General features: G+C 43.9%; 1 protein-coding gene across 1 annotated transcript; it reads right to left on the bottom strand.

The window, feature by feature from the left end:
• Positions 1–1,029: 1,029 nt before the first annotated feature.
• On the bottom strand, positions 1,030–26,509 carry tesk1b (testis associated actin remodelling kinase 1b). Its single transcript, XM_073475656.1, has 11 exons — positions 26,267–26,509; positions 24,889–25,611; positions 12,445–12,566; positions 12,232–12,280; positions 10,799–10,945; positions 9,553–9,635; positions 5,794–5,884; positions 5,045–5,128; positions 3,785–3,871; positions 3,113–3,209; positions 1,030–3,022 (listed from the first exon to the last, which is right to left on the bottom strand). Exons 2-11 carry the CDS (start codon positions 25,081–25,083, stop codon positions 1,914–1,916), a joined length of 2,064 nt encoding a protein of 687 aa, XP_073331757.1. The 5' UTR covers positions 25,084–25,611; positions 26,267–26,509; the 3' UTR covers positions 1,030–1,913.
• Positions 26,510–27,946: the final 1,437 nt, after the last annotated feature.

Here is a 27,946-nt window from a genome sequence, read left to right on the forward strand (position 1 = left end):
GCTAGTAAGGGGTGGAGAGATAAGGATTTAATTGAAGGCCAGTGACTTTGTAAGAGAGAGGAAGGGTTGTAATCTGCTTAAAAGGAGGATGAGAAGTTTGAGAGGCTGAGACAGTTAGATAAACGGATGATTTGAACTTTTTTTTCTCTTCTGACCAGAAAATGTGAAACTATAGGAGCATCAATCTTTAATTTATTGTCATTAAGCAAAGATAATATAATAATATCATGTTTTGTCATACTCTTGTCAAAAAAATATTTTAAAAAAGCCAAATAAAATCTAAATAAAGTGCTCATCATGTAGAAAGATGACAAATATAAATAAATTATGTTCACCGTCTTTGTTTAATGTGTTAGTATGTTAGCATGTATTTTATACGTTACCGATGTAAACAGGCTAGATAAAAATGATAAGCCATAATGATGACACTAACAAGTTGATGTGGACCCATTTACCATGATGAACATTTTTTGTTAGCCCGTTGGCATGTCTTGCTGTATATGCCAAGAAGCTAAATTATAACATAAACATGCCAACATGCTCACAATGACAATGCTAACATATTAATGATACAGCAACTATAGGCTAATGTTTAGCATGTTACTACGCAGATGTGTCCTATGCTACCTGGATTTAATGCAACAGAGGTAAATGCTAATGTAAACAGGCTAGCTAACAATTACCATATTAACATTGTTTTTAGCTTGTTAGTAGACGCTTGCATGCCTTTATATATGCTCCCGGGCTAAATGCAAAGTATAATTTTTACCATGTTCACCCTCCTCATTTATTTGTTAGCAGGCTAACATTTGCTAATCAGGCCTGAGCAGAAAGTACAGTTGGGACTGTGGGGAATGCCATTGCTTTTGTCGGTAGTTTGGTAATGAGCAATACAAATTCAAATGTTGATGTGAGAGAAGTTAAGAAGTCACCCATCTTGAAGATATTTCACTCTGGAGCAAAATGGTGGACCACTCAACCGAACACCACCATCCGAAAAAGAGCAGATAAATATCAGGAGAGCGTCACTGCATTCTATCTTTTTATTCAATACCATTTTTAAATAATAAGAATCTGTACATCTCTTAAGCAGGTCTTTGACCATTCATTCCAAAAAGTAATAATGACATCAATAAATTTCCTTATTAACAGTAATACAGTTGAAGTGCTTAAACCAGGCAACCAGAAGGGCCAATAGAGATCATACAGCAACGAAAGAACGGTGTACAGCACACACTCTCATATTCAGCCTCTCACACTGAATCCACCACGCACTCATTTGTCCATATCACACCCACACACCCACACACACACACAAACACACACAGCCCTGCAGTGCACCATACACCTCTTGATAATTAAAGACATTAAAGCAAAACTGCCTGTTCATTCAGAAACAGCACCAAACATCAAAAATCATTGCAGCAGTAATAATACTAAGCTTAACATTCCTCATTTCAGCATCATCGTCATCGTCATCATCATCAATATCATCAGTCATAGGAATCTTTACATCTGCGAATATACAGGATCTAACCAGTGGGGCCCCAAACTGGAGTGTTTACATGCTGAACAGTTCTGGATGCTACCGATCATCAGTCAGATCTACGCAGGCACTGCTGACTCTTAAGTTGTGCATGTCGCCCTCAGCCCAGCAGAGGGCGACATGCAACCAGTCGCCAGCAAGGACACCAGTTTCTTGTCCCACAGCTTATAAAGGAGAAAATCAGCCTGGAGTGTGTTCGGCTCGGCGCCTGCTCTGCACCAAAAGCATGTGTGGAGAATAAGCAGGGTATTGCTTTGAGTTAAAATCTGTGCAAATTCCAAGAAGACCCACTTAATTTCCAGTGTGGAGCTTTTGGTGCAGAGTTTCGACACGTCTTTATGTGTATTTGGTGATCAGACACCGGGGTTTATGTCTGCGCCCCTGGCAAGGAGAGTCCCGGCTCCAGGCTGGTGGTGGTGGTTGTGGGGGTAGGAGAGGGCGGCAGGCCCTTGGGTCCTGGACAAAGCAGCCCACGTGAGGCCGCGTGGTCCCCGTTCAAGTTCTTGTAGGGGTTTCTACGCGGTGGAGCTCTGAGACACATTGAGGGGAAGCGAAGGCCGGCGAGGCAGCAGCCGGGACAGGAGATCACCTCCTCCTGGTCAAGAGAGTGTCCGCTGCCGGAGCCGAATGGGGATGATCCAGCGGGGTCGCTGGGGGGGGAGTGGTAGCCATTGTTGTTGGTTGCACTGGGAGCGCTCGCATTGGTGGCGCTCCACCCCAAGGGTCGACTCACGACCACATTGTTGTTGTCCAAGTTGGACAGGGGAGGCAGGCAGGGAGGCCCGTTGGAAATGGCTGACCCCCAGCCATTTGAGAAGGGAGGAAGGGAGGGTTGGATGGGAGTTGAGGAGTGGGACGGAGGCTGGGAGAGTTTGGGATAAGGAGGTGAAGTGCTGTCTTGCGTGTCCGGGGAGCTGGTGCAGTCCATGGGCTCCTCCTCCTCCACCTCCTCCTCCTCATCCTCCTTCTCTTGGTCTAGCAGGTCCAACGACAGAGGAAGACCTGAATCACCCCCCTCCATGACCTCCTTCTCCTCTCCCAACAGTCTCTCTTCTTCACTCTGTGCATCGTTCCCAGCCTCTACCTCAGACATGGACTCCTCCTCGGTTAGGACAGTGTTCGGCGCCGATGTGAGGTTCGGAGGAGGCGTACAGGGGAGCGAGTGGCAGCGCCTGTGCCTCCTGGGTTGGTCGCCACCATCCGTCTCGGTCGCAGAAGGGTCGTCGCAGTCCGGCGGAGGCGGCAGGGTGAAGGTGAGGGAGATGACCGACTTGCTGGGAGTGTCGAACAGCTTGATCTTGCCGCCCTTGAGGTCCTCCCTCCTTGAGAAGGGGTTGACCCGAGCAGGAGTCGCCAAGGTAACAGAGTTTGGCGTGTCTGGTGGGTGGAGCATGTCGGACTTGCTGCGGGAGAGGCGAGGGTCTGACGGGAGACAGAGGGATCGCCTTCGTAGAGAGCCGATCGATGGACAAACGGCTTTAAAGAAAAAACAATGAACGGAGCTTAATATTTTATCAGAACTAACAGCTTTACCAATGAGTGCCTACGGAGCGTCCGATGACTCACCTTTGACCGTTGGTTCGTCCTTCTGCTTCCTCTCAGCCTGCCTCCTCTCCAGGTCCACTACAATTTGGGAGAAGGATGGACGGACCTTTGCATTCATCTGGCAGGAGGAAGAAACCAAGAGGAAACATTAAACGATTAGAAAGGAGCACAGAGTAAAGATCGAACGCAACGATCGATACTTCCTGATCTAACCCTCGTGAGCCCGTTTCAGACAATCGGTAACATTACTGTCTTCATCCATCTTAGAAAATAACAGCTGTCAGACATTTAAACATGGGTTACAGAAACACTCTATAATTACTCCATTTAAACATGACACGACCTTTATGGATAATCCTACAATGCCCCATTTGGTACAAAAGAAGTGACGCAAGCACTACTTTCCTCTCTTTAGCAATGCTGGAGATACCAATACATGTTTGCATCACTACTGACAGTGCTGAGAGGTGCTGATTCAACTGTATGATATTTCTGGAGGATATAGACCTGTATGCGTATATACTTGAGCGGACATGTTGCACAACCTGAGAACTTCCTCAGACTTTCTCACTATCATGAAATCATAAAAAAGCTTAATGTGCACCAACAAAGAAGAGAACTGTAGACTAAAACAGAGAGAGCAAGGAGGAAATAACTTCATGAATCAAAGTTTGTCAGAAGAGTGTTTCTTACATTACAGCAGGCGATGGCCAGTTCCAGGAAGTCAGGAGGACAGTCGGCCACCATCTGCTGAAAGGCCTCCACATCCAGACCAAAATCCTGTAAGAAAACACAATGAAAATTAATCATTACATGTCTTTTTTCTCTGGTTCAACAAAAAAAATGTTTTAAGAGCCCTTTAAGTGAGCTGACAGTTAAGTGGCTTCAGCTGCTGTACTATGAAATGGCCACAAGGGGGAGAAATGCTCTCTTCAAACACTGACGTCCTGTCCTAAATTCATACCGACTACTCAAAGTGTTGAGTGTAATTTATTATGCTCTTATTGCACCGTTTGTGCCAACAACACTTATTCGAAAACACTTTATTTTTGTTGCTTTTCCATTTAATAACACAGGTAAGCAGTGATGGAATGTAACTAATTACATTTACTCAAGTACTGTACTTAAGTAAAGCACGGGTACCTCAAATGTACTTGAGTATTTACATTTTCTGCTACTTTATTCTTCCACTACACTACATTTTGAAGGCAAATATTGTACTTTAGTTACTAGTTACTCTGCAGATTACATGCTGCATCAGAGCCAAAGTAGCACATTTTCTATATTTAAAAATATATGTATTATTTACTATTCGTGTGGGTGACTTTCACTTTTACCAAAGTATAATTTTAACACAATTTCTTTGCTTTTGCTCAAGAATGACTCTTTGGTACTTTTTACAACACTGCACACCTCTCAAATGTGGAATATCATGAATTATCATTGTTTCTGAAGTGAGCAGGAGATTCACACAGCATTTGTTAAGTACACAAATCATAAAAAGGCACTAAAGTAATTCCTAAACCCTTTCTTAAAATACATTTTGGTTGCAATTTTGAGCTTAGCAGTAACATTTTGTGGTTATGCAGTCTTCTTTAGAGATAAGAAAGTCATCTTCCTGTTTGTCCGAGATGACGATCAGCAGTTTGATTCTAAGCTGTGATATCCAACCATATTACATATTTTTTTTAAATCATCTCTGTCATGGTGAAACTGTTGCTTAAAGTCATTTCGACTTTGCTTCTTGCACAACAGTCATGTGCTGGAGCCGCTTTTGAAATACTGGCAGCCTTACTTGAACTGTCAATGATGATGCTTTAATATGAATGTTTTGTTCCCCTAGAGTTCACGCAGTTATATAATAAAAGGGCTCTATGAAATGAGACGTGAATGCGATGATGAGCATGTGATGATAGGAGAACAGGGGAATGATGAAAACGTTGTCCTCGGTACCTCAGTGCGTGGCAGGATGTCGGGGTCGGCCTGTATCCTCGCGATGACCTCACACAGGATGATCCCGAACGCAAACACATCCACCTGCAGAGGGAGGAAGACGAGTCGATCAAAGACGGATAGATACACATGGAGAGCTAGAAGGATCAAATAAAACAGGAAGAGACAACTACCACTTTTACTACTCTGGTGACTTTTTAAACCAAACTCCATTCAAGTATTGTTCATTTTTAAGACGTGTAAAAGAGGGCAGGATGGGCTTCTTATTTAGCCTTTAATTTCTTGTAGGTTATAACTGCACATGCTTTATCCATGTATTTTACTCCAGACGTGAAGGTTTAAAAATCTGATTATGTAAGATATGTCATTTGTATTATTTTTGGAAATACAGTCTAAAAATAAGCACTACTTTCTGGATCTGGTTTGCACTAATTTGTAGTTTCATGTGAGCCCGGTCAGGCTGCATAACGCAGAAAACGACATCATCATCCCTTAAATGAAACTCTAACAAGCAATCAGAGTTTCCACTAAGCTACGCAGAAAACTACCCGTCACCCGGGCCAATAAGTGCAGCTCTTACATAACCAAATTCCTGCTCGCCTCTGACATACTGATTTATTAAATATTTATTGCTTTACTTCACGGCCTCGGTTTATTTGACCGGCTGTCATCACACCCACTTGTGGACCTTGAACTCTTGCAACAATCTGCGGCTGGAAGGCTAACGAGGGAAAGCGATCCGTCAGTACCTTCTCATTATACACCTCTCCTCGGAGCACCTCCGGGGCCATCCAGTAGGGGGAGCCGACCACGGCCAGAGGCTCCTCGTCCTCTTCCTCGCTGCAGAGAGAGGGAAGAGGAGAGAGGGAAGCTTCATGTTAAAAAAAACAAAAAAAACCCTTTAATTCCATTTCACCTAAAAAATTGATAATTGGGGAAATTGATTAAAATTTTTTTTTTAAAAAAAGTCACATGGGGTTGAATAATGTCTCCTTTAAGGGCTTATAAATCATTATTTTTTCAATAAAAAAATACAAAAAAATATAGTGGTCAGCCTTTTGTGAAACCAAACCTCAGGATGAGAAAACTGAGCAAAAATTCACCCTATTACAAGACACTGTACCATCAACATGATTTTGGAGCTGTTATTTCCAGGTAGAAAAGTTACATAATGTTGCTTTAAATATCTTTTTGGACAAAACAAGCAACGTGAATATGTGTAAGTAATTGTGATGGCCATTTTTAAATCATTTTATTTATTTTCATCTGTGAAAATAACCAGTAATAAAAACAGCCCTAGTAAAAGTCTTTGGGTCCACAATCCACGTGTGCGTCAGAAGAGAATAATGCATGTTTGTCCACAGTGATGCACGAGAAACGATGAAAACACATTTTTCCCCATTCAGGAGAGTTGTACGAGACGATGACGACAGATAAACAAGCGGTCGGGACAAGAACAGTCAAGCAAGCGGGCATCACGCTCCGTTTCATTACACACTTCGGCCCAACCAGGAGGTTTTATGGGGCGAAAACTTGGCGTTGCTGGTGTTTGTGTGCACTTCCTGTATCTAAGAAACCGCCGTGTTTTTCAGTTATGTGGAGATATCGTTATGCAATTTTAGCAGAATAAAAAGGAAGGAACACGAGAATGTGCAAGGACGACGTGCTCACACACACGTACACACAAAAACACACACACACACACACACCCTGCTGGCAGACACTTCCCCTCTGTGCTATTTCCATCTGCTACTGTGGGCTATGATACTGCAGAAAATACAGTGAGGGAAGTGATGGCAGAGGGAGAAACGAGGAGCCGAGACGGTCGAAGCTCCCAACGTAAACACAACGTGGTGAAGCGGACTGACGGGGAAAAAAAACGCTCGACAAAAAGCTCATAAATGAACAGAAAGACTGAACCCCAGAGGGATGATGGGAGAGTAAAGGACAGGAGTGACTTGTAGTAAGAGGGGCAGCAGAGATCCAGTAAGAGCAAAAGGAGGAGGACTGGAATAGTTTGACCTTATTTGGACTGCTTTTCCTAAACCCCCTTCATCTCCTCTCCTCCATGCCACGAGCACACAGTGGTAGCACTCCAACACAAACACACACACTCATCGGAGGAAAGGTTGTCAACATTGTCCATTCTCCGTTAGCGCCCTGTTACAGGATACAACAGTGTTTGACTCAAATATAAAGCAAACATGCCCTTGAAAACAACGGAAACGCAATTCACCAGCTGCTATTGAAACAGAGGCTCGGGCAAACAGAGGCTTCATGTGCATGATAGCTGCAGGTATGCAAAAATACACAATGACACATTCAGGTGCAAAGCATGCATGTGTCACATATCCACTTTTTAGCCTCATCTGCATGCACTCCGAAGCTAATTTGATGGATCCTGAAGTCAAAAGTGCAAAAATCAAAGTTACAAGCTTTTCCCCCTGACAGTGAAGCAGACTTGTGTAAACACGAAAAGGTGACGGGGCACAAACGGAGCCGGAGGAAACGCACACCGCACGCTCACAACACACACAGGAAAAGGCCAGGTTACAGCGGCAGCTGGGTCGTCTCAGCAAGAGTTGTGTGTTTACTAAATGACTGCAGACAGAGCGAGGAGGGGAGGGCGAGCGGCTAATGGGACATTACTGAGTGTCTGTGGGCAGCTGCCTCTTTCAGCCTCCACATCCCACTCCCAACAACCCAGTTGATGCATTTATGGAGACACAATATTCTTAAAAGAGGTCACATTATGCAGCCTTTTGTGGACTAAAGTTCTGAAGCCTCGACTGTGGCATCACGGCCGTCGGCATCTTGTTTTCGATTGGCTAGAAGTGACCATATTTGGATGAGAAGGCGAGCCAGGGAGGATATTCTGATTGGATCTGACTGAGAACCCGAGGACACGCTGTCGTAGCTAAAGCATACCGTCTGTTTTTCTCTAAATAGGACCATAATTTGCAAAAAAAATTAACACCATGCTGTGTTGAAGACTTGAAACTAGCCACTGTGACCATAAACTCATTAGGAAACTGTTTGCTGAGGTCATAAATCAAGGGAGAATAGGGTCATTTTCTCATAAGCTTACATAGAGTCAGACTTCTTTTTTGAAACCAGCTGGCCTTGAGAACAAATGTAGGTTAAAAAGCACTTCCACACTGATGATATGGACAGAGGAAAGGTGCAGTTAAGTTGTAGTGCGACACACTGGGAACAAGAGAAAGAAAGTATGTTTTATTGAAGCACTTAAAGAGCACATCGACCAGCAGGCAAGTTGTCTTTTTCTTGCCAAGAGATAAATGAGAAAAGTGATACCAAGTCTCACTTCTGCACATTAAATTGGCTGTAATCAATATTTTATCAGGACTTTTCTGTGCATGTGAAAGAGGTTCATCCAGAGTTATTGTTGCAGCTCCCCTGAACTCTACAGAGCTTTACAGCACCTCTCAGCCCTTTGTTTTTAGTTTCATGCCCCACAGCTTTAATGTTTTGGTTCAGTCTCGGCTGCACACCATCTGCAGACAGACAGTTAGCATCTAGCTGGTGAACATAGTGTAGCGTTCAGCAGCTAAAAAAAGCCAGATATTTACCTCAGGAGTTGGTAGAGACCAAAACAGAGCTAAAAGAAAGTGAATATTCTACATGTGGATAGAAACGTGACTAAAATCAATGCTAATGTTGCTGCTGGATGTGAACGTAAACACCTGTTTGCTATCAACGTAGCTTAGCTTAGCTTAGATCCAAGGTTTTCCATGCCGATGGGATTTAAGCACTTTGAGCCTGTTGAGAGGGTTTAAACAGAAGTTTTTCCTTCAGCATGGCTGATAGTTTTTCCAATATTGGAGATCTTTTTCATTTCCCCATTTGCACAACACTATTTACAATCATTACTGTCACTTTCTGCTAGAGTAACATTTTTCCTTCTGTGCCTTCAAGCATTTTCTCATCGTGGTATCACTACTTTTATTGCTACATGAGGTCACTGGAGAACCGGCTGAAGAGAATAAAACATGCTGGCTGGTCATTAATGTTCAGTTAAATTTATGGCGGTGAACAGAATACGCTGCATAAATGTCACTGCGTATTAAAAACGCACAGCTGCGAACACGGAGGAGGAAACGCGTCGAGGCCACAGCGACGGAGAGGGTGATCACATTTGGACACCACCTCTGTGAGTCAGGCCTCAGTCTGCCATCGCGCTCTTTTTCCTCGCTTCGCAATATTAATAAAAAAGTCCTCCAAAGAGCGAACGGTGGAGGCTGACCGCAACATTCTGCATAATTTGGAAAAACTTGACTGGGGTTTGGTGTGAATCATTTGGTGTGTGTGTGACTGTGTCTCATCTGAGAAAAAGAGAAGCTGCGGGAGACGTTTGTGAACACTTTGCTCTGACAGATACGACAGCAGAGATAAACGAGACAAAGAGAGAAGTGGAGGAATGTAAATTTATTGAGCGTGACTTATCTAATCGCACAGAAGTTATGATGAATGGACTGTTATGGACTGACCTGTAATCTGGGATCTTCTCCGCCAGGCCAAAGTCTCCCACCACAGCTGAGCACACGCAGCCCTCCCAGCGCACCAGGCAGTTCTGCACAGAGGGGTCAGAGGTCGGTCACACACACACACACACACACACACACACACCTTTACTGCTTCCACGTGTGTGTTCATTCCTGTCTTGTTTGTATTTGAACTATGACGTCAGATTTAATCGTGCAGAGCCCTTTAGTTAGCCATTAAAAAGGTTTTAAGGTGCAAGAATGTTTCCAAACGTACATTTTGCAAAAAATGAACAAAAACAGTCGATTTCTGTGCCAGTTTCCACTATGAAGTGAATACTTCTACGGACTCTCAGGACCCGAAGGCTCCCGGTTCACCATATGGCAATTAGTTTGTGGTAATTTAATCAATCACAAATTTGTATGCACCACTAAATCGCAATCTAAGCCGACATGATGAGGGCCTTAAGGTAGGGTTGGGCCGACGAACGAGGCCACAGAGAGAAAAAGAAGGAAAAGTGGTTTGTTGCTGCTCACTGCACTAATGTTACGTCTCTATATCCTGTTTTATCATTTTCTTATTAAAGCAACATTAAGTAACTTTTCAGCTTAAAATAACAGCTTCAAAAGTTAGTTAGCACCTACATTACGTTTGACAAACTTTAATTGGTTAAGTTGTCGATGGTCTGAAAAAGGTTGAGAAACGCTGCTTTTAAGTGACAGAGGCATTATTTCCAAATCGTAACGGCTCATCTTGTTGTGAGAGTTAAAATGTACGAGCAGAGATGCTCTTTTCTCGTTCCTCTAAAATCTTTTATAAAGTGCTGCATACAGTATATTCATTTTTCTAGCCTACTGTAAACTTACATATTCATTTTCCATCCAACCTTCTTGACCTTCTCGACCTCCTATACATCCACAGTGCATCATTTCCCACAGATCCTTTCTGTTGACATAGTTGTCAGATCTGTGACGCACTTGCTAAGCCTCTAAATCTGCACCAGAGCTTTAACTGTTTATATATACATTAAAACCAAAACACCACCAAGCTGCAGGACTCATGTTTTAAAATGTCCACTTCCTCTTCTAGTGGAACATCCGTATGTTAAGTTTACTGTGCATGTACTTCACATGTATCGCTGCCTCAGGAGCAGAGTCCCTGAGGAAGGATCAGTCTGTGCTGATGTTCAGTGATGTGTGTGTGTACGCTGTTCGTGGGCACTGATGCGTGTGTGTTTGTGCGTGTCGTCACCTTGGAGGTGAGGTCTCTGTGGAAGATGCCCTTGCTGTGCAGGTACTGCAGTCCCCGGGCGATGTCCAGAGCCAGGCTGAGGCGCACGCTCCACGACAGGTACATGTCGCTGCCCAACAGCTGCTCCAAGTTACCGCCGTTGATGTACTGGATTGTCGACGGAGAGGAGAGTTAATTACACACAAATCAAGGCACGATGAGTTCAGTGCATTTCTGAAATGGCTTGGGTTTTTAATATGGAAGCTGCTTCTCTTATTGTTTTGGGAAACTGGGACCTAAATGTCTCACTGATCGAGGCTTGGATTGTTTAATTTCCTCCTTTTATTGCCTCATTTCATTGATCAGTTCACGTTTATTTAAACTGCTCCTTCTGGTGTACTTTTTCACCTTTATTTCGAAAAGTGACGTACGAATACAGACTATCATCACACGTAAATTAAATACAGGACGTGCTTAAATTATGAGTCAATCACTGTGACGTCTTTTGTCAAAAACGCCAAATATTTGTTGGTTGCAGCTACTAAATCGTGAGGCTTTTCTTTGGTTTATATCACTGTAAATGGAATTTTTCAGTATTTTAGAGGGTAGTTGGGCTAAAACAAGCAACATGTAGAAGATTTCACTTTGAGTTATGGGAAATTGTATCACATTTTTAAAAATTTCATCTGTATTTGTGCCATTTTGCTTTTTTAGATCGTGACAGAAACGGGAAACTTAGGAAGCGAGGTATGACGTGTACTATGCTTTGCTATATCTTCACGAAAAGGTGTCCAGAATGTCTTTTTCTGACCTTAAATCGACTAAACACTGATCAATTACTTGAACCAACGAGAAGTCAATTACCGGAGCATAAAATTGATTTCACCATCCATCAGCTCAACCTTTGATTGAGCCAATTTATCACCAATTCATTCATTTAAATAAAACAGTCATTTTTAATCCCCGTGTGTCTGAAACCTGCTGACCTTTTCCATCAATACAACAACATGATCATGTGTCCTTACGCCAGACCACCAAATCCTCCCTCAACCCCTGACCTTGTTGCTCCCCTTTCACTGTTGAGCTGCTCGGTTACCATGACAACGTCAGGTAAACCCATCACCGGCTAAGAAACAGGTGAAATGTCACGAACTGCCGACCTCAGACTGTGTAATACAGTCAACTGAAGCCTCGGCGGTCAGTTACAGGTGCTTCTACTGGGAGACAGTTCATGTGTTTATGTCCTAATACCAAGACATGACAATCAATGTGTCTGAATGTTTATGACGTCATAATAAAAACTCCATAACTGAATAAACAAGCTGTTCTCAGAGGAAAATAAGGTCCCAGAACACTGTTTAAAAGCTAGAAAGGTGGCAGGGTCCGCCAATTCTTTAAAACAAAATATAAGAGGAGTACTCTTCTGCTCAGCAGCAGTTTAATCAGCGTCTTACCTCTGTGAGAGCGTGGAGCTGCCCCTCATGGACACACACTCCTATAAACCTGCAGGCAGAGCAGACAAACACACAGCTGTAACAACAGGAGGGGAACAACAGTGTGGAGAAAACATATTTCATGACAAGCCGAGGCTCTTCGAGTGTAATGACAAGCCAGGTAGAAGAAAACAAAACAAGGACAGCACGTCCAGAATCAGGTGTTTCATCTACCTGAGTATGTTGGGGTGTGATAGCCGGTTCATGAGCTGGACCTCCCTGAGCATGTTGGCTCTGTTGCTGGCCAGGATGTTCATCTTCAGAGCCATGACCTGACCTGACACCCGGTGCTGCACCTGCAACAAAACAACAAAAAACACACAAAAAATGCCTTTATTTTCAACCACAACCGACACTGAAATCATTTTAAAACTTTATGTTGAACATCGTCTGTGTAGAAATCTTTAATCAAAGGAAATGATGCAACTCCGCATCGGAAAACACACTTTAAGAAACAATACCTGGTCCAACAGACTCTCTGGAGCAATTAAAGTCTCAGTACACATGGGCACATACTGTATAACAGACATGTTCAGGCCTGCAGCACAGGATTTACAATGAAAATCTATTATAAATACGTTTATCTCATCTGTTAACACATTCTCAACTAATAAAAATCGTTTTTGGAACCCGTCCACGAAAACATTAGCAGGTCAGCTGAGTTTCTTCATTTGTTTTGGCTGCTGCTCTGCCCCCGCCTGCTGCCATGGCAATGGCTCCGTCTGGTATGGTAATCATGGTGACGCAACATGCTTCCCCCCCCCCAGGCTACATGTTAGTGCATATTTGCTTGGCGAGTAGTTTGACTTCCAAAAGAAACGAGTAGCAGACGAGCACCAAATACTCTGACAGAGCGTGCAGAGAGAAGAAGTCAGAGGTGTTTCTGAGTCTGTGTGTGTGTTAGTTTGTGTGTGTGACACTGTGTTAACAATGTGTGTGAGAAAGCCAAGTACTGTATGGGTGTAATTATCAGTGTGAGATACTGTAAAAGCAAGTGAAGGCAAAAAACATTGGCATTATGCAACAAGACAGACAAAGAAAGACAGAAAGAGCTGCTGCTTTGCATTTTCTTTATATTTGTAGGTTGTGTTTATAGTTGTGATTTCAAGTTGATCTTTTGTGTTGGTGCATTTCTGTTATATTATTCTATATAATCTTTATAAAATGTACAATGGACTGCATGGAAGATATAAAGGAAAAACTGCAATAAAAGTTTTTTTTTATTTGCATATATAATTTAAGACCACAATTGAATTTGTAGGCCTGTTTCACAGCTGCGTTATTTGTGCCAGAAATATTTAATCTTTGCTCATTTTGTCTTAAAAATGCTATTAAATCCATTACAAACACAGCTGGGTATTGTATTTCTTAGGCTAATGTCCAAAACCTGAATACTGAACAAGACTGAGAACCTGCAGTCATGCTGGCAGAGCTAATGCTCACATTAGCTCTGCTAACATGCTATCAATAACAATGCTAACATATTTATGACATCAAACTTTTTTCCCTAAAGTAAATGCAGTGTTTTTTTTCCTATGAAACAGCCACCATTTTAGCCTAGCATATTAGCATGCTAACATTTGCTAATTGGCACTAAACACAAAGTGCAGCTGTAGCAGGCTAGTTCTGCGGGTTTTGGGACATAAACCAAAGTACTGCCATCATATCGATTGCTGATTGTCGATTGGTTTGTGTTTAAAGGCAGCATGTGAGAACTTTAAAACGATACCTGACCCTACTTAAAAATATAGTGCATTTGTGATTAACAGCAGGTTGCAAGCTTCCGGGCCACACTTTTGTTTGCATTTACGATCAGGCCATCAGGCTTTTAATGCCTGACTGCAAAACAAATCTCCTTCCAGCTAATAATAAAGTTTAACTGGCATGGGCGGGTTTCAGGTTGTGTCTTCGTGAGTGACATGAGTGTGTAATGAAAGACAGCGAGGAGGGAGGGAGGAGTGGAGTGGAGTGTGTGAGCGGTGAAAGTCTGCAGCTGAAGTCAGTGTGACACTGGCCTGGATCTCAGCTGGGCTCTGGATCAGAGTGGCAGTGGAAAAACCACAAAGCCTATTAGAGACCAGACGAGAGTGCAGCGAGTAACGCTATTAACACACACACACACACACACACGCACGAACACACTCTTCATCTTTACAACCCGTCGTTGAGAGTCAATCTCTGCCGCACTAAATCCTCTCTCCACTGAGCCACTTGAGGACATGCATGGATGCACACATGTAAATCACACACGTACAAGTGTGTACAGTAGCTGCTTCCACTTGCAGAAAGGAAGTCGGAGCAGAAGTTTAAAACACGCAGCAGGAGTGCGGAGAGAGCGCCGGAGCTAATCTCTTCTTCTTCCCTGGATATATTTACAGCACTTAGGAGGATGAGGAGGTTTCTTTATACAACGCCTCCTCCTGCTTCCATTAGCACAGATTTATTTCACACACACACACACACACACACACACACACACACACACACACACACACACACACACACACACACACACACACACACACACACACACACACACACACACACACACACACACACACACATCTGCCTTCTCACTTATTTGACAAATCTCTTACATGCTCCTCTGGCATGCTGTGATTCTAACATACACAAATACACACTCTGACTCATATAGGCAGGTTACAGTGCAAACGTGGGCCAACTGCTGATGCAGCAGCAGTGGTGGTTGGAACTGCAACGCTGCTTGACCCGGTGGTTTTGTCCCGACAGTTTTTTGCCTCCAAATAAACAACCTCTCTCTCTCGTTATTATTACGGGTTGTCCGACTGACGGGGTAGCATTTCCTCAGGTGTGTGTCTGTGTGTGCGAGTGTGTTTACGGCATCTGAGAAGCTTCCCCCTGCGATGCCTCCACGAGGTATGTGTGGTAGTTTGGCTTTCCCAAATGCCACTTTACTGGTCATCTCCATGGACTCGCCACTGGAATGCAGATGTCCACGCCTACGTCAAGATTACCCCACGATATGGAGCAATTACACACACACACACACACACACACACACACACACACAGCAGACTTCTACTCACATGCACGAGCACAGACACACCCTGAATCTCTCCTTCCAACACACTCGGCCTTGTAAAGTGCTGCTGTCAGCAGAGGAAAGGTCGCGGGCATCCTTTGCTCTCGCTCCGTGCAGCCAACATGTGCAGCGATGTCTGTCATTAGCCGGCAGCCCGATGGGGCAGACTGATGCACAGCGAGACAGAAGAGGAGGAGGATGTGTCACGGACTGCTGATGGAGGATGCACACAAGGGCAGGAGAGGTTTGTTGAGACCTTTAATAGTTAAGGCTTCTTAAGACATAAAATATGAAGGAGTGGCAGAGGAACTGCAGGAAAATGTGCTTCAGTCTCAGCTCCACCAATTTTACACGTGGTCTAGCAATGCACTCTGTTGGACTCAAATGAGCAAAATCCATACAGCAGAACCAGAAAAATTGCACGTTTGTTTCCACACATTCTTCCTCCTTTTCAAAACCTGGCACCTACATTACCCACAATGCAACTTAGCCACAGAATGACATCAATAGAGGCAATTTGGAGATCACATCGCTATTCTAATGCATGTTTTTAGCGTTTAAGCAGCTAAATGTAAGGATTTTGATTCTAAACCAACAAATATCTGAACCAACGGACCCACTCAGGAATTATATTGGGTCTGGCAGCCATTTTTGGACTACTTTGACTAGAATTTCCCTGCTAGAGACAATGAAACTCTTGTTTCAAAGCCTTTTGCCAGTGGCGCCAGGAATATGATTCTGGTGGAGAAACACCCAATCCTGTGATTTCATGCATGTTTTTAAACATAAAAACAGCTAAATTTAAGGATTTTGACTCAAATACAAATAATATCTGAACAATGGGATCCAGTCAGGGATTTATTGGGTCTCGCGGCCATTTTTTGACTACTTTCACCTAAAATATCCTGCTAGAGGAACAGGCTTTAAAAACACTTATGTGTATATTGTTCTCAGGATTTCCTGAAACAGTACCGAGGACACGACCTTGATGTCCTAAGTGGGAGCTAAAGCCCAGTGTTTGTTCCATGATTACTTTGTCTATACTACATGGCTTCTTGTAAACTACTTTTCAGGAACCCTCTACAGTGTGTTGTGGTAATTCTGACTGTGAGTGAAAAGAGAAAACTCTATAGAAAAAAAATCACATGTTGCTGCAGTGTTGCAGAGGTGGAGTGTAGCCGGGTGTGACCACACGACACACACACAGCTGAATGACTTTGCCTCTGGACACTGGGTCAACTCTTCACGCCCCTTTTCCCTCGTGGATTTCATGACTCCTCCACAGATTCCCACCAGCAAGAGCCAATGTTATCATACCACCAGCTGAACATACACTGTCATGACTGAGGGTCTCCAAACAAACTGTGGGGACATCATGTCTTGTAGCCGTAAGACTCTGCAAAGCAAAACAATAAGGTCTAAATGTTCAGAACAGTCATGATCTTGTGGTATTTACATGATTAAGTAATCTGCAGCCTCACTGGTCTGCAGCCAGGCAGATAAAAATATACCATAAAAAAAAAAAAAAGTGTGATCATCATTAAAATGTGCATATTCACAGCATTTTTAAAAACAGACTACAGCAAAATTTGCCTTTGAATCAGCACTTCAAGGCTTCACTTCAGGACAAAAACAGGAACGCTTCAACCGATTTGACAAGCGAGCTTTGAGCTGAAGTGTGAAGGGACTGTGAGTAAAAGTCCCTGAGGGGGTGAACTCCACTCACTGCATGTGCGTCGGAGAATCGAGAAAATTAGCTTCTCCTCCAGAACAACTCGAGGCTTAAGCCGCCGCCTCAGGCTCTGCTCTCAGTTAAAGCGCGAAGCTGCAATATAAAAAAAACAAAACGCGAGAGTCAGAGTGAGAATGCATGTGTGCAGGCGACTGAAACGAGGCAGCCACCCAAGCCTGGTCCATCAGTGAGCGAGCAGGGAGGTCCCATCCCCACCCCCACCCCCACCGGCTCTGTGTGGTCGAGCCGGGTTCAGAAACACGACCTGATCCAGGAGGCGAACAGTCCAGGTAACCGACAAGCTGACACACAACCGCTCGCTCGGTCTGTTGCACAACAGAAACACAGAGCTGACCACGCCCCCTCCACTTCCACATACACAGGTCTAAACATGACGGGTCACTCCAGTTCAAACACGGTTATCATCACTGACTTGATGCTTATTAAATCGTCCTCTACATTAAAAGAAAAAGTGCGGAAATCCTTGAAAGTAAAACCAAATATTACAAAAAAAACAAACTTTCTCAAACTCATCTATGGATGCATTTAATGTTTCCGCCACCTTTCCCCATGCTGGGTTGGGTCGGTACGTCCCTGATGCTGTTCTGTGGCTCTGGAGCAGTTTTCTTAAACCCTGCCCTGATGATGTCATTGTGATGTCATGTGTGTTATCATAGCTTGGACTTAGGACAGAAAGCGTGTATTGGAAACTTGGAGTTTATGTATGTGGAGTCAAATATGGAGTTTCAATATGTGGGCACAGAGGGTGTAATGAGGGACTGTTGAGGTGCATTATTGGAAATGTAGTGTTCTTGATCTTAATTTTGAATCTGACCACCTTGTTGTCGCCCAGACTGTCCCGCCCCCCAAAAAACAGCCATATTGGCCGATAAATGATTATCCCAATATTGGGAAATTTATATTATAGGCGATCTACGGGTATCGGTGAAATTCTAGCTGATAATAATATGGAGCCAACTTTCTTTCACTGACTTAAGCACAACATTTAGAAAATCTGATATAGTAGGAGGCTGTTTGCATCTTAAAAGTTGGTTTGTGATGCACCAACAACAGAGAAGAAGGAGAAGAAGAAGAATATGGAATAATTAATCATCCATCGTTGCATTTCCCTCAGGTCTGCTTAAATTACAGCTTGGAAACCTATTTTTTTAAATAAATAAAAAAGTGAAATTATTGGTTATCTTATCAGTATCGGCTGAAAAAAACTTGTGTTTGTTTTTGGTTTCACAACATTTACAACACTTATTGTTGTTACTATGGTGTAACCACACTATGTAAGCCTGTTGTTTTGGGAGTCATTGGAAGAAAACATCTTGTTCTTTTTAATCCGTCACTTGCAAAGCCCTTAAAATGAATCGGGGAGGAGGCAGAGAGTTCAGAGACATATCTAAAAAGAAATACACGGTGTATGGGGTGATAGGACCAAATATCAGAGTACGTTTTGTTTTTGTGATTTCAGTGAACCGGCCCTTTAAAGCACGATGGGATACATGTGACAGTTTAAAAAAAAAAAACAACTGCGCCACAAAAACATTTCACCATTTCTGTGATACATGCAAACACTAAGCCATTTGTTTACCTTCTCACAGGGGAGCGGCCTTCCTCCAGGTTTAGCTAAAGACTGCCGCGCTGCCAACATGTGGAAAGGAGGAAACGCTCATTGTGCACTGATGTAAACACACATACACAAGCTCTCGAGATAAATTTCTAAAAACACTGGTAACCACGACGGAGAGGAGGAGGGATCTGAAAACAGATAATTGTGCAACTCTTGCCCAACACTTCTCTATTTCAATCTCTGGTCCAGCTAAATTATTTTAGGCAATAAACACGGTGGTTCGAGTGAATACAGGCGTATCACATGCTCAGCGCTTTCGTGTATGTGCGGCTGTGCAGAACATAAACAAAGCTAAATACTTGTGCAGCGATTGGCGGCGGAGCAGGTCCCGACTGGAGCGAGGGAGGAGAGGAATAATGAGGGAAAAGTGCTACACTAAGCCGCTGATGTTCAAGTCTGCACTGGCTCTCCCATACCAACACCAGCATCCAATAGAAACACAGACACACGCACAGACAGCTTCTAATCCCGAACACTGAGACTGATCACAAGCACACAGATGACATCTGATGATGGATCCTGGTTTGTGTGTATTCAACTCTTTGTTGTTGGTTTATCTTTCCAGAGCTGACAACCTTCCAGCAGCCAGGGTTTCCGAAGAAGTGATCACATCTCAACATGTCCTGATGGGAGAATCCCACAATCAGTATCTTTCAAGACAAGTTATGGCTGAATTTAACCCGAAAAATGATAAGACAAAGTCAAGATTTCCTCAGAACAGTCATGTTTGCGACAACCAACCTGTGAGTCACATTTAAGAGGCTAGAAACAGGAAACGTTTCGCATCTTTGCTTAATAAATAACTTATTTCATCCATTTTCACAATTACTTTCATTAAAAATTGCATTCATTGTATTCTGTCCCACGACTGTAGCTACTGTTGGCTTGTTAGCTCAGTTAGCAGTGCAGCTAGCTAGCCTTCAGGAGGAGTGTTGGCGTTTGCACAGGAGCTTTTGGACCGCTGGGAAAAAAGAGGTTTTCAGGAACCCATTTTGTTGCTGTTGTTTTGCCTCTAAATTACAGTTTAAATCATCAATTTGTGCATAAAAATTGTATATTTTTGTAACATGATATACCATCACAACATGACTTTACTGAAGGTCAATAAACACTGTGATAGTTGCTGACGGCAGACGAAAATTGGATACACACACACACACAAGCAAAGGCACCACAGCAGTGTTTGGCAACCCATTTCCTTCACATTACCGCTGTCACAAGCAGCTGACACACACACACACACACACACACACACACACACACACACACACACACACACACACACACACACACACACACACACACACACACACACACACACACACACACACACACACACACACACACACACACACACACACACACACACACACTTCAAGTTGACAGTATTTGTCCTTTGGAGACTCCAGTCTGTTCCAAATCCCGTCTTTACCCAATTACTCTCCTTCAGATTATGATCATCACGTCTCATGTATGAGCATAAAACAACCCTTCACAACCGCACATACACCTCCATCACTCGACTCTAATCAGGCTAAATCGCAGGCGGTATTATAATGAGGATGACTAGTTTTGTTCTGGAGAAATTCTCACTCTGACTCATGGAAATGTAATTGCATTTCAGTCTTACCTCCCACTTTCGCAACAATTACCAAGACCAACATTTGTATCGGCCTCGAAATGATGATGATGGTGAAGATTATGGAGCTACAAGACAATCAGACCAGCACTGTGACCAGGCTGACAGACACGTACAATACTTTAAAGAAATAGTTTGATATTCAAGTTTTATAGCTTTCTTTGCCGAGAGTTGGATGTCAAGAAACGACTTCTGCCTGTACAGTTCAAGCACTGAAGTTACTTTCAACCAGACTGGGGGTGTTAGGAAGCTTCTGAAAACAGCGTTATGAGATTTCCATGTCTCATGTAAATTATGGAGAGGGGCCAAACGACAACCAAATCTGACGAGAAGCCTGTTCTGTGTTTCCTTGTTCTTAGACAGCAGGTGTTATCTGTATTGGCAAATACACAGATCCATCATCAGTCCAGAGACGGCTGGAAAATGACGCAGTAACACAGTAAATCAATTAGAAATCCATCCCACTTGTTTGTTTGGGGAACGACGTGGCCCTGAGAAACACGGCGGATAAATAAATAATTACTTCCTGAAGTTATCTGAACTGTTGAGTGATGATGCATTTCATTTGTGACTGAAGGGGTTTTATTGCTTTCAAGGCCTCTGGGTTTTCAGGTTGCGTTTGAGGCTCATAGAAAAACAGAAACAAAAGCAGGAGTCTCAGGCCAAAGCTGGTCACACACACACACACACACACACACACACACACACACACACACACACACACACACACACAAGGAACTTTCCTTTGAACGATATTAAAAAGGAAGATGAAAAACAGCACCTGAAGGATTTGTCTCAACACGTGTGCCCCCCTTCCTTTCTCCCTCTTTTTTTTTTTTTGGGTTGCACAATTGCACACTGGAGAGGTGAATGGCTCCCTGTCTGCCCGCCGCGAGCCTCCATTGATCTGCACCGAGTACTGAAGCTCAACAACAGCACACACGCACACATGGCGGGCCGCCAGAGCCTTTGAAGGCAAGTGCAGGACATCCATTTCAAAGCCTGAATGCAAGTAAACGCAGCATTTACATGTAGTGACTGCTAAATGTAAGAACAAACATCTGAGAGGTTTTTCTTTCTGCAGAACAGTCCGGCCTTTTCCTCTCAACTAAACCAGGATACAGGAACAATCGCTCAGTCAGCCGTGTCAGCAAACTATGTGACTGATAGCTGCGGTAACAATTTTGCATTTATATGGCGCAATCAAAAGGGCAAGCAGATCTACACTGAAGTGCCAACTTGACAAGCCAGCAGTAAACACTGTGACATTTGCATGCTCATTGGCCATTCAAAGGGCAAAGCTGAGGGAGTGGCTTCAGAGGACTGAGTGCTGGAGTCTTCAAGAGTGAAGTCACGGCACAGAAGTGATGAGTTCAGGGTCGACTTTAACACTGGATTGTTCAGAGAGCACATTCAACTCACTTTTTTTTTTTTTTACTTTAAATAGATGAAATAGCAAAATCTAGTATTTCAACTTCACTCAATACTATAAAAGGCTTAATTGTGTTACTCGAGCATGAATCATCCGTCATAATCGTTTGCACTTTAACGCCACACTCCTGCCAATTTTCATGTTTCAACTTGCAGGATATAGTAAAATTTCTCATCATGCCAAACCTTTGGCTCATCCCACATGGGAATACAAGACACCGCCGTGAGTCAGACTGAAAATACACATATATACAAACCAGACCTGAAACAATTAGTCAGTTTATCAACTAGAGGGCACTCAGTAGAGCACATACCTCCGCCAAGGCCCAACAGTCCCCTTTTCGCACTCACTCATAAATACCTGCCACACACAGACACCTGATTTTTTTCCATCAATCTCCATGTATTATTCCCTAAAAACCCCTATCCCACAAAACTCTGGGATCCGTCCCTTTATCTGGATTTGCTCCAAAAGTTAATGGGGTCTATTGTGGCCCGATGCCCATCCTCCATCCAAGTTTCAAGGAAATCCATCAAGTAGTTTTTGTGTAATCCTGCTCACAAACCAACAAACCAACCAACAAACAGACTTTCCCACGTTTCTTTGTTTAATATGATAGTAAATTGAAGATTTTAGGGTGTTTTACTGTTTTTTTAACAAAACAGGCAATTTAAAAAAGGCACCCACTTTGGTCCATAACATGTCAGAAATGAGTAAATATCGCAAGTTTCAAGACAAAAAGTATCAACTGACACAGTATCAGTAGGTTAATCTGTCATGTAAATCATCAGCCAAAATTCCAAAGAAAACAAATAAAAAAATCAATCATGAGCCACTTTTTCATCCTGATAAATGCCCGTCTCCTCATCTACCAACGTTCAAAACCCCGCCGAATAAAACTTTGTATACAACAGCTGTGAATGCCTGATTTTCTTGGGAACACATGTAAACACGCACATCACGCTTTCAGCTGCAGAGCCAAAAATCAAACGCACACCTAGAAAGATGGCGCAGGTAATGTGCTGGAGAGAGTACACACCGCTCCTTCTACAGTTAGTGTTGGCAGCTCTCCCACAAAAGCTCCTCATAATCTCTTTTGAACAACTTGGCATTATCGCAGGCAGTTATAGCTCTTCTGTTTGTTTAATTCACAGGTATTAATGCAGTCTGACTACTTACATAACTGATTACCAGAATACCAACGTGTGCCACTGAAGAGCTGGACCTTGGTCATAGCGTTGAATGAAAGTGACTTGTGATAAGTGTCCACTCTGGGATTAGTTTATAATAATTTAATTTGTGTTTGAGAGTATTTGTTGGTGATACAGTCATGAGACCTTGAACTACACACTGAAACATGAACTCTGCAGAACAGACGGACACCTTCGCTTGAGGCAGGAGTGATATGAGAAGAAGTATCCACTCACACTCTTCATAACGTAGGCATAAATTGCTCTAAATTCCCCTAAAAAAATCCAGATGTGAAGGCCGACATGTGTGTACTTGCACATGAGCACAATACAGCCAACGGCCTAAGAACAGAGAGCGATGAAGCCATCATACTTACTGTTGCATGACTCCGAGCAATTACCTTTACATCTCGAATGCAATAAAACGAATGTCGCCGTCTGTGTACACTTTTTGTGACATAATAATAGCTATTTTGCATCAACAGAAAAAACCTGAATGTCCAGTTAACGAATATCCAAAACAACAAAAACATCTGTGTGAGCTACACAATCATCTCTCTATATCAACATTTGCATCTAAACAGGCAGTTAGTCAAAACACGGGCTGCTTTTTAATATTCAGAGTAAAAATTTCAGTCATTACGTCCCAGCGTTCATTCTGGATCCTGTTAGAAGTCTTTTAGAAAAAAAACGGCTGCCTCCTCCACATCCAGCGAGTCTACATATTGTTCAAACCGTGAGTCTCGTGGTGCTTCTGCATTGATTTCTTCTGACAGTCAGTGAAGTCCTATAGAGCCACAGTGATTAATGGATTAGTCAATCAACAGAAAATTAAACCAGCAACTATTTTCACAATCATTTTTTAAAGCTAACTCCTGCACGCTGCCCTCTTCACTTGCAGTCAGGGAAATATTTAGTAGCAACCGTTCAGTACACAGAAAATTAAATCAGTTTCAGGCGCGATACCGATTATTAGCAGTCAAGGAGACCAACGACTGACGTCAGTAGATCCCTGAACTGAGTATCTTTAGATGTTGAGCTGTTGGTCGGACAGAGCAAGGCATTTTAAAGCCATCACCTGAGGGACTCTGGGAAATTATACGACATTTATCACCATTTCTGACAAAACGATTGATGGAGAATGAAATAATCGTTGGCTGCAGCCCTAAAGCACATCGAGCTCTTTCATCCAGGACCTGGAAATCCAATCAATCTCTTCTATTCATTGAAAAAAAAACCTTTGTAAAATCCTTTTAAGCGCTTACAAAGGTGATGCAACTGTCCTCCTCCCCAGCATCTCCTTGTATTGTGCTTTATCTCACACCATCACCCCTGTGATGTGCTGCATGTGGCAACTCATGCGATCCTCAAAATTAGCCTCTGTGCAAGTGAACAGCGGCGTGACAAGAAGGGGAGGATGGCGGCTGCCTCTGAACAGAGATGGAGGAGGTGTAGGGTTACCTGCACGTGTGCCAGAACTACCTGTCCTGACCGGATCCACTTACACACCAAAAAACACACCACCGTGTCCATCTTACACAACATGTGGGTCAGTGCAGACACGTGTGGAGGGCAGAGGAGCGTCAGATGGGACACTGGGGTGTAAATTTCCACCCTGACGCCATCGTCCCAAAAAGTAGAACGCCGTCACCAACTTCCTCCTGTGAATATTCAGCATCTTTTCTAGTTGGTGTTTGGTTTAGGGTGCACTGGTTGCCATCGATACCAGTGTTCTCATTAGATAGTGAGGGCTCAGCAGGAAGTCAACAACTCACTCAGAGCTGTCAGGAAGTTCAGTCCAGGCTAAATGTGATTGTGTGCATGGAGACCTGGAGGGGAAAAGCCTGACACCAAACCCAGCTTGTGCATCACTCACTGAGAAATAAAAGTCCTAAAACACGCACAAACAAACTTTCTCTCACCTTGAACACCTCTGAGAAGAACCCTGCTCCGATCTTCTCGCAGCTGAAGTCATCCAGGCGGGCCAGGCTGGACACGGCGCTGCGCAGGGCCCGGTACGAGGACGGTCTGATCCGGTTGGTTCCGTGGACGCTGTGCATGGGCGGCTCTGCGTCTCCCTCCTGCTCCGGCTCGACCCTCTCCGTCTCCATCTTCATCTCGGACGCCCCGGGAGGAGAAGGAGGAGGAGGACGTGGGAGGAGGACGTGCGAGTAGTTTAAAATCCAGCCCGGCTACTGTTTACATTTCCCATGTCCGTCCGTCCGCTCCGAGGCCAGGGCGCAGGCGGCGGGGCTCTCCGGAGAGGGAGGGATGAGCAACTCTCAGCGGGGGGAAACCAAATGTCGCAGACCGGCTGGGCCTGAATCCTGTGCACGGGCTCGTGTCTAACAAACTACGCAGCTGCAGCGCTGCATCCTGCACCGTCAGGCTGGGTGAAGTCCCTCATGGCGTGCAGCAGAGGAGGCTGTGCCGTTTTTTAAAGTGCGCAGGCTGCTGCTGCTGCTGCTGCTGCTGTCTTGGCAGTCCCTCTCTCTCCTCTCTCTCTCTCTCTCTGTCGGTTTCCTCAACTCCGCTGCTCCTCCTGCAGTGGAAAAGGCCGGGGCTCCCCTTCCTGGCTCCACCAATTGAATCCCGGGTTTCCAGTGCGCACAGAGCTGCCTCCGTGACGCTGCAGCCTATTGAAACTGAAGAGGGAGAGTGAAGAGAGGGGCGGAAACAGGGGCGTTAATACACTATATCATAAAGTGAGTGCAGACAAGAGTTTTTTTTTTGGCAATAGCATGATCTGATCACACAAACTATCACGCGCTGACGCACGACGTCAGATCGAACTGTGTGAACGCGTGATGACATTAAAAAAAAGACCAAAATCAAAATGCATCAGAGATCGTAAATGAGGCTGTTTGGACGCGTTATCTGCTCTCCAGTGATAACAGCAAGTGGATGCATCATGATATCGCCTCTCACTGTCACAGCCCTGCACTTTGCACACACACATACACACTGATCCAATCACCCGGCTGGTGTTCATGGATGCAGCCCAGGAGTGGTGAGGGGTCGGCGTGCAGCCTGCAGGAAGCCTCCACCTCCACCTCCACCTCCTCCTCCTCCTGCATGGTGCGTGTGGCGGATCTCCCCACAGCCGGACTGCGGCTCGTAAATTATGGATGCCAAACTGAGCTGAGTTTTGTGAGCTCGTCTGTCACGGACTCAAGTCTCCTCAGGACACACACGCTCTCTCACACTCACACACGCATGCAGTAGCCTACACATGAGCTTCAGAGGGGAAAAACGCTGACGCACAGCAGCAGCAGCGTGCTTCAAGTAGATGCGACTTACCTGGCCTGCTCTAACAACACAACCTCCACATGTGTCCTCTGTGGAGCCCCGAGCTCCGGATCAGCTGCTCATCGGCGTCCTGTTACCGAGAGCTTTATTTGACTAATTAATCATCTTTTCTTTTGCGCCAGCACGCACCGCCTCCACGCACACACGCGCACGCAAACTCGGGGGGGGCTCCTGTGGTTTCGTTTTACGCCGCCGGCGCTCCTCCGCGCTGCCCTGCTGCCGGGTTGCTTGGCCGCATGTAGGAAGAGGAGCGGTGACTTTTGCTGTGCTTTATCGGAGGCGGCGACGCGGGGCGGGTCCACACGTGATCACCGCTAAAAAAAATGCACCTGTGGGGGCGCATGAACTGGCCCAGTTCTCACCTATACGCGTGTCTGTGCGACGGTATCCAGTGTGCGCCAATCACAAGGAGCTACAGCCAGTACACTCTTATATTTGTGCCACAGAAAACCTGAAGAGTCTTTGTTTTATTTTTGGTTACACGATCTGTGGGATGGTGGCAAACTATCCAAACCACCTTAACTTCAAGGCAGAGGCTAAACAAAGATTGTGTCTGAGATTATTGGATCCAATATCCAGCATTTTTCCTTCTTATTGGAACCAGTGTGATAAATACTTGGCTGTGATGCAGCATTCAATTCAATTCAAAAAACTTTATTTGTCTCCAGGGCAAGGCACGTGGAGCAGTTGTACACAACACAATACAACACAACACAACACAGAACAGTCAGCTAGTTAAAATAAAAATTAAAAAAATATAAAAAAAAGTATAAATAGAATAAAGATGTAATCTGCAAAGTAACTAGTAACTAAAGTTATCAAAGTTTGCCACGAAAAATGTAGTGGAGTAGAGAATGGAAATACTCAAGTACAGTACAAGTACTTCAAAATCTAAGTAAGTACAGTTCTTGAGTAAATGTACTTAGTTACTCTCCATAACAAATGTATGAGTATTAGGATAACATGACATGCAGTGCACTTGTGGCTTTCGGAGCAGTTGTCTGCTTTGCCCAGTTAGTCGTGCAGCCTTTTTTTTTAAGGGTCAAGATGCTCAATTTTGCTTGGCATTAAAGAGAAAGAAAAACACTTCTCCTACCTAAAGTTTTGTTTATTTTGTCTTTTTTTCCCCTGAAATTCTGGAAGGTTTGACCTCGTGAGGACCGTGAAAACGATTAAAATGAAGCACAGATGCATGGGGGGGTCACAAGGAGGCGTGGCACCACTACTATGATGTCTTGCAAACAAATCTACTCCAGCCAAACTGATATTAAGGCCCCTAACTCCCCACCTGGCTGTCTATAAACCTGCTGAGTGGACACTTGTCTGGTTGAAATACTGTAATGAGCCTGATGGGAGACATTTAAGTAGCTATTAAATATTGGTACAACACATAAATGCCAAGTCCAGTTGGGATGTGTTTGCTGGAATGAGTCCAAATTGGCCTTTTCTGCATTTCATATCCTAAAATATTAAACACAGACACTCGGGGTAGAGTTAGAGTTAAGCCTTTTTTTTTTTAATGACCGCAGAATTACTCATATTTATGTATAGAGCAGTTTCCACTGGAGAACATAACATGAGATGTTAAGTGGGTCAGAATAAAAGAGATGGAAGCTGATTCTGACTCAGACCCTGGATATTAATGCTCTTCGCAGCTGATTGTGAACACTG

Source organism: Pagrus major, chromosome 10 (assembly GCF_040436345.1).
Source record: "Pagrus major chromosome 10, Pma_NU_1.0".
In the NCBI taxonomy this organism is placed as follows: Eukaryota; Metazoa; Chordata; class Actinopteri; order Spariformes; family Sparidae; genus Pagrus; species Pagrus major.

Bases quoted from the DNA above. Each gene is read 5' to 3' on its own strand.
- tesk1b (XM_073475656.1), bottom strand. From the start codon at position 25,083: ATGAAGATGGAGACGGAGAGGGTCGAGCCGGAGCAGGAGGGAGACGCA. The intron at 10,946-12,231 runs GTAAGACGCTGA...TCGACAATCCAG, and splicing joins AGCTCCACGCTCTCACAGAG to TACATCAACGGCGGTAACTT. The intron at 5,885-9,552 runs GTCAGTCCATAA...CTCTCTCTGCAG, and splicing joins GAGAAGATCCCAGATTACAG to CGAGGAAGAGGACGAGGAGC.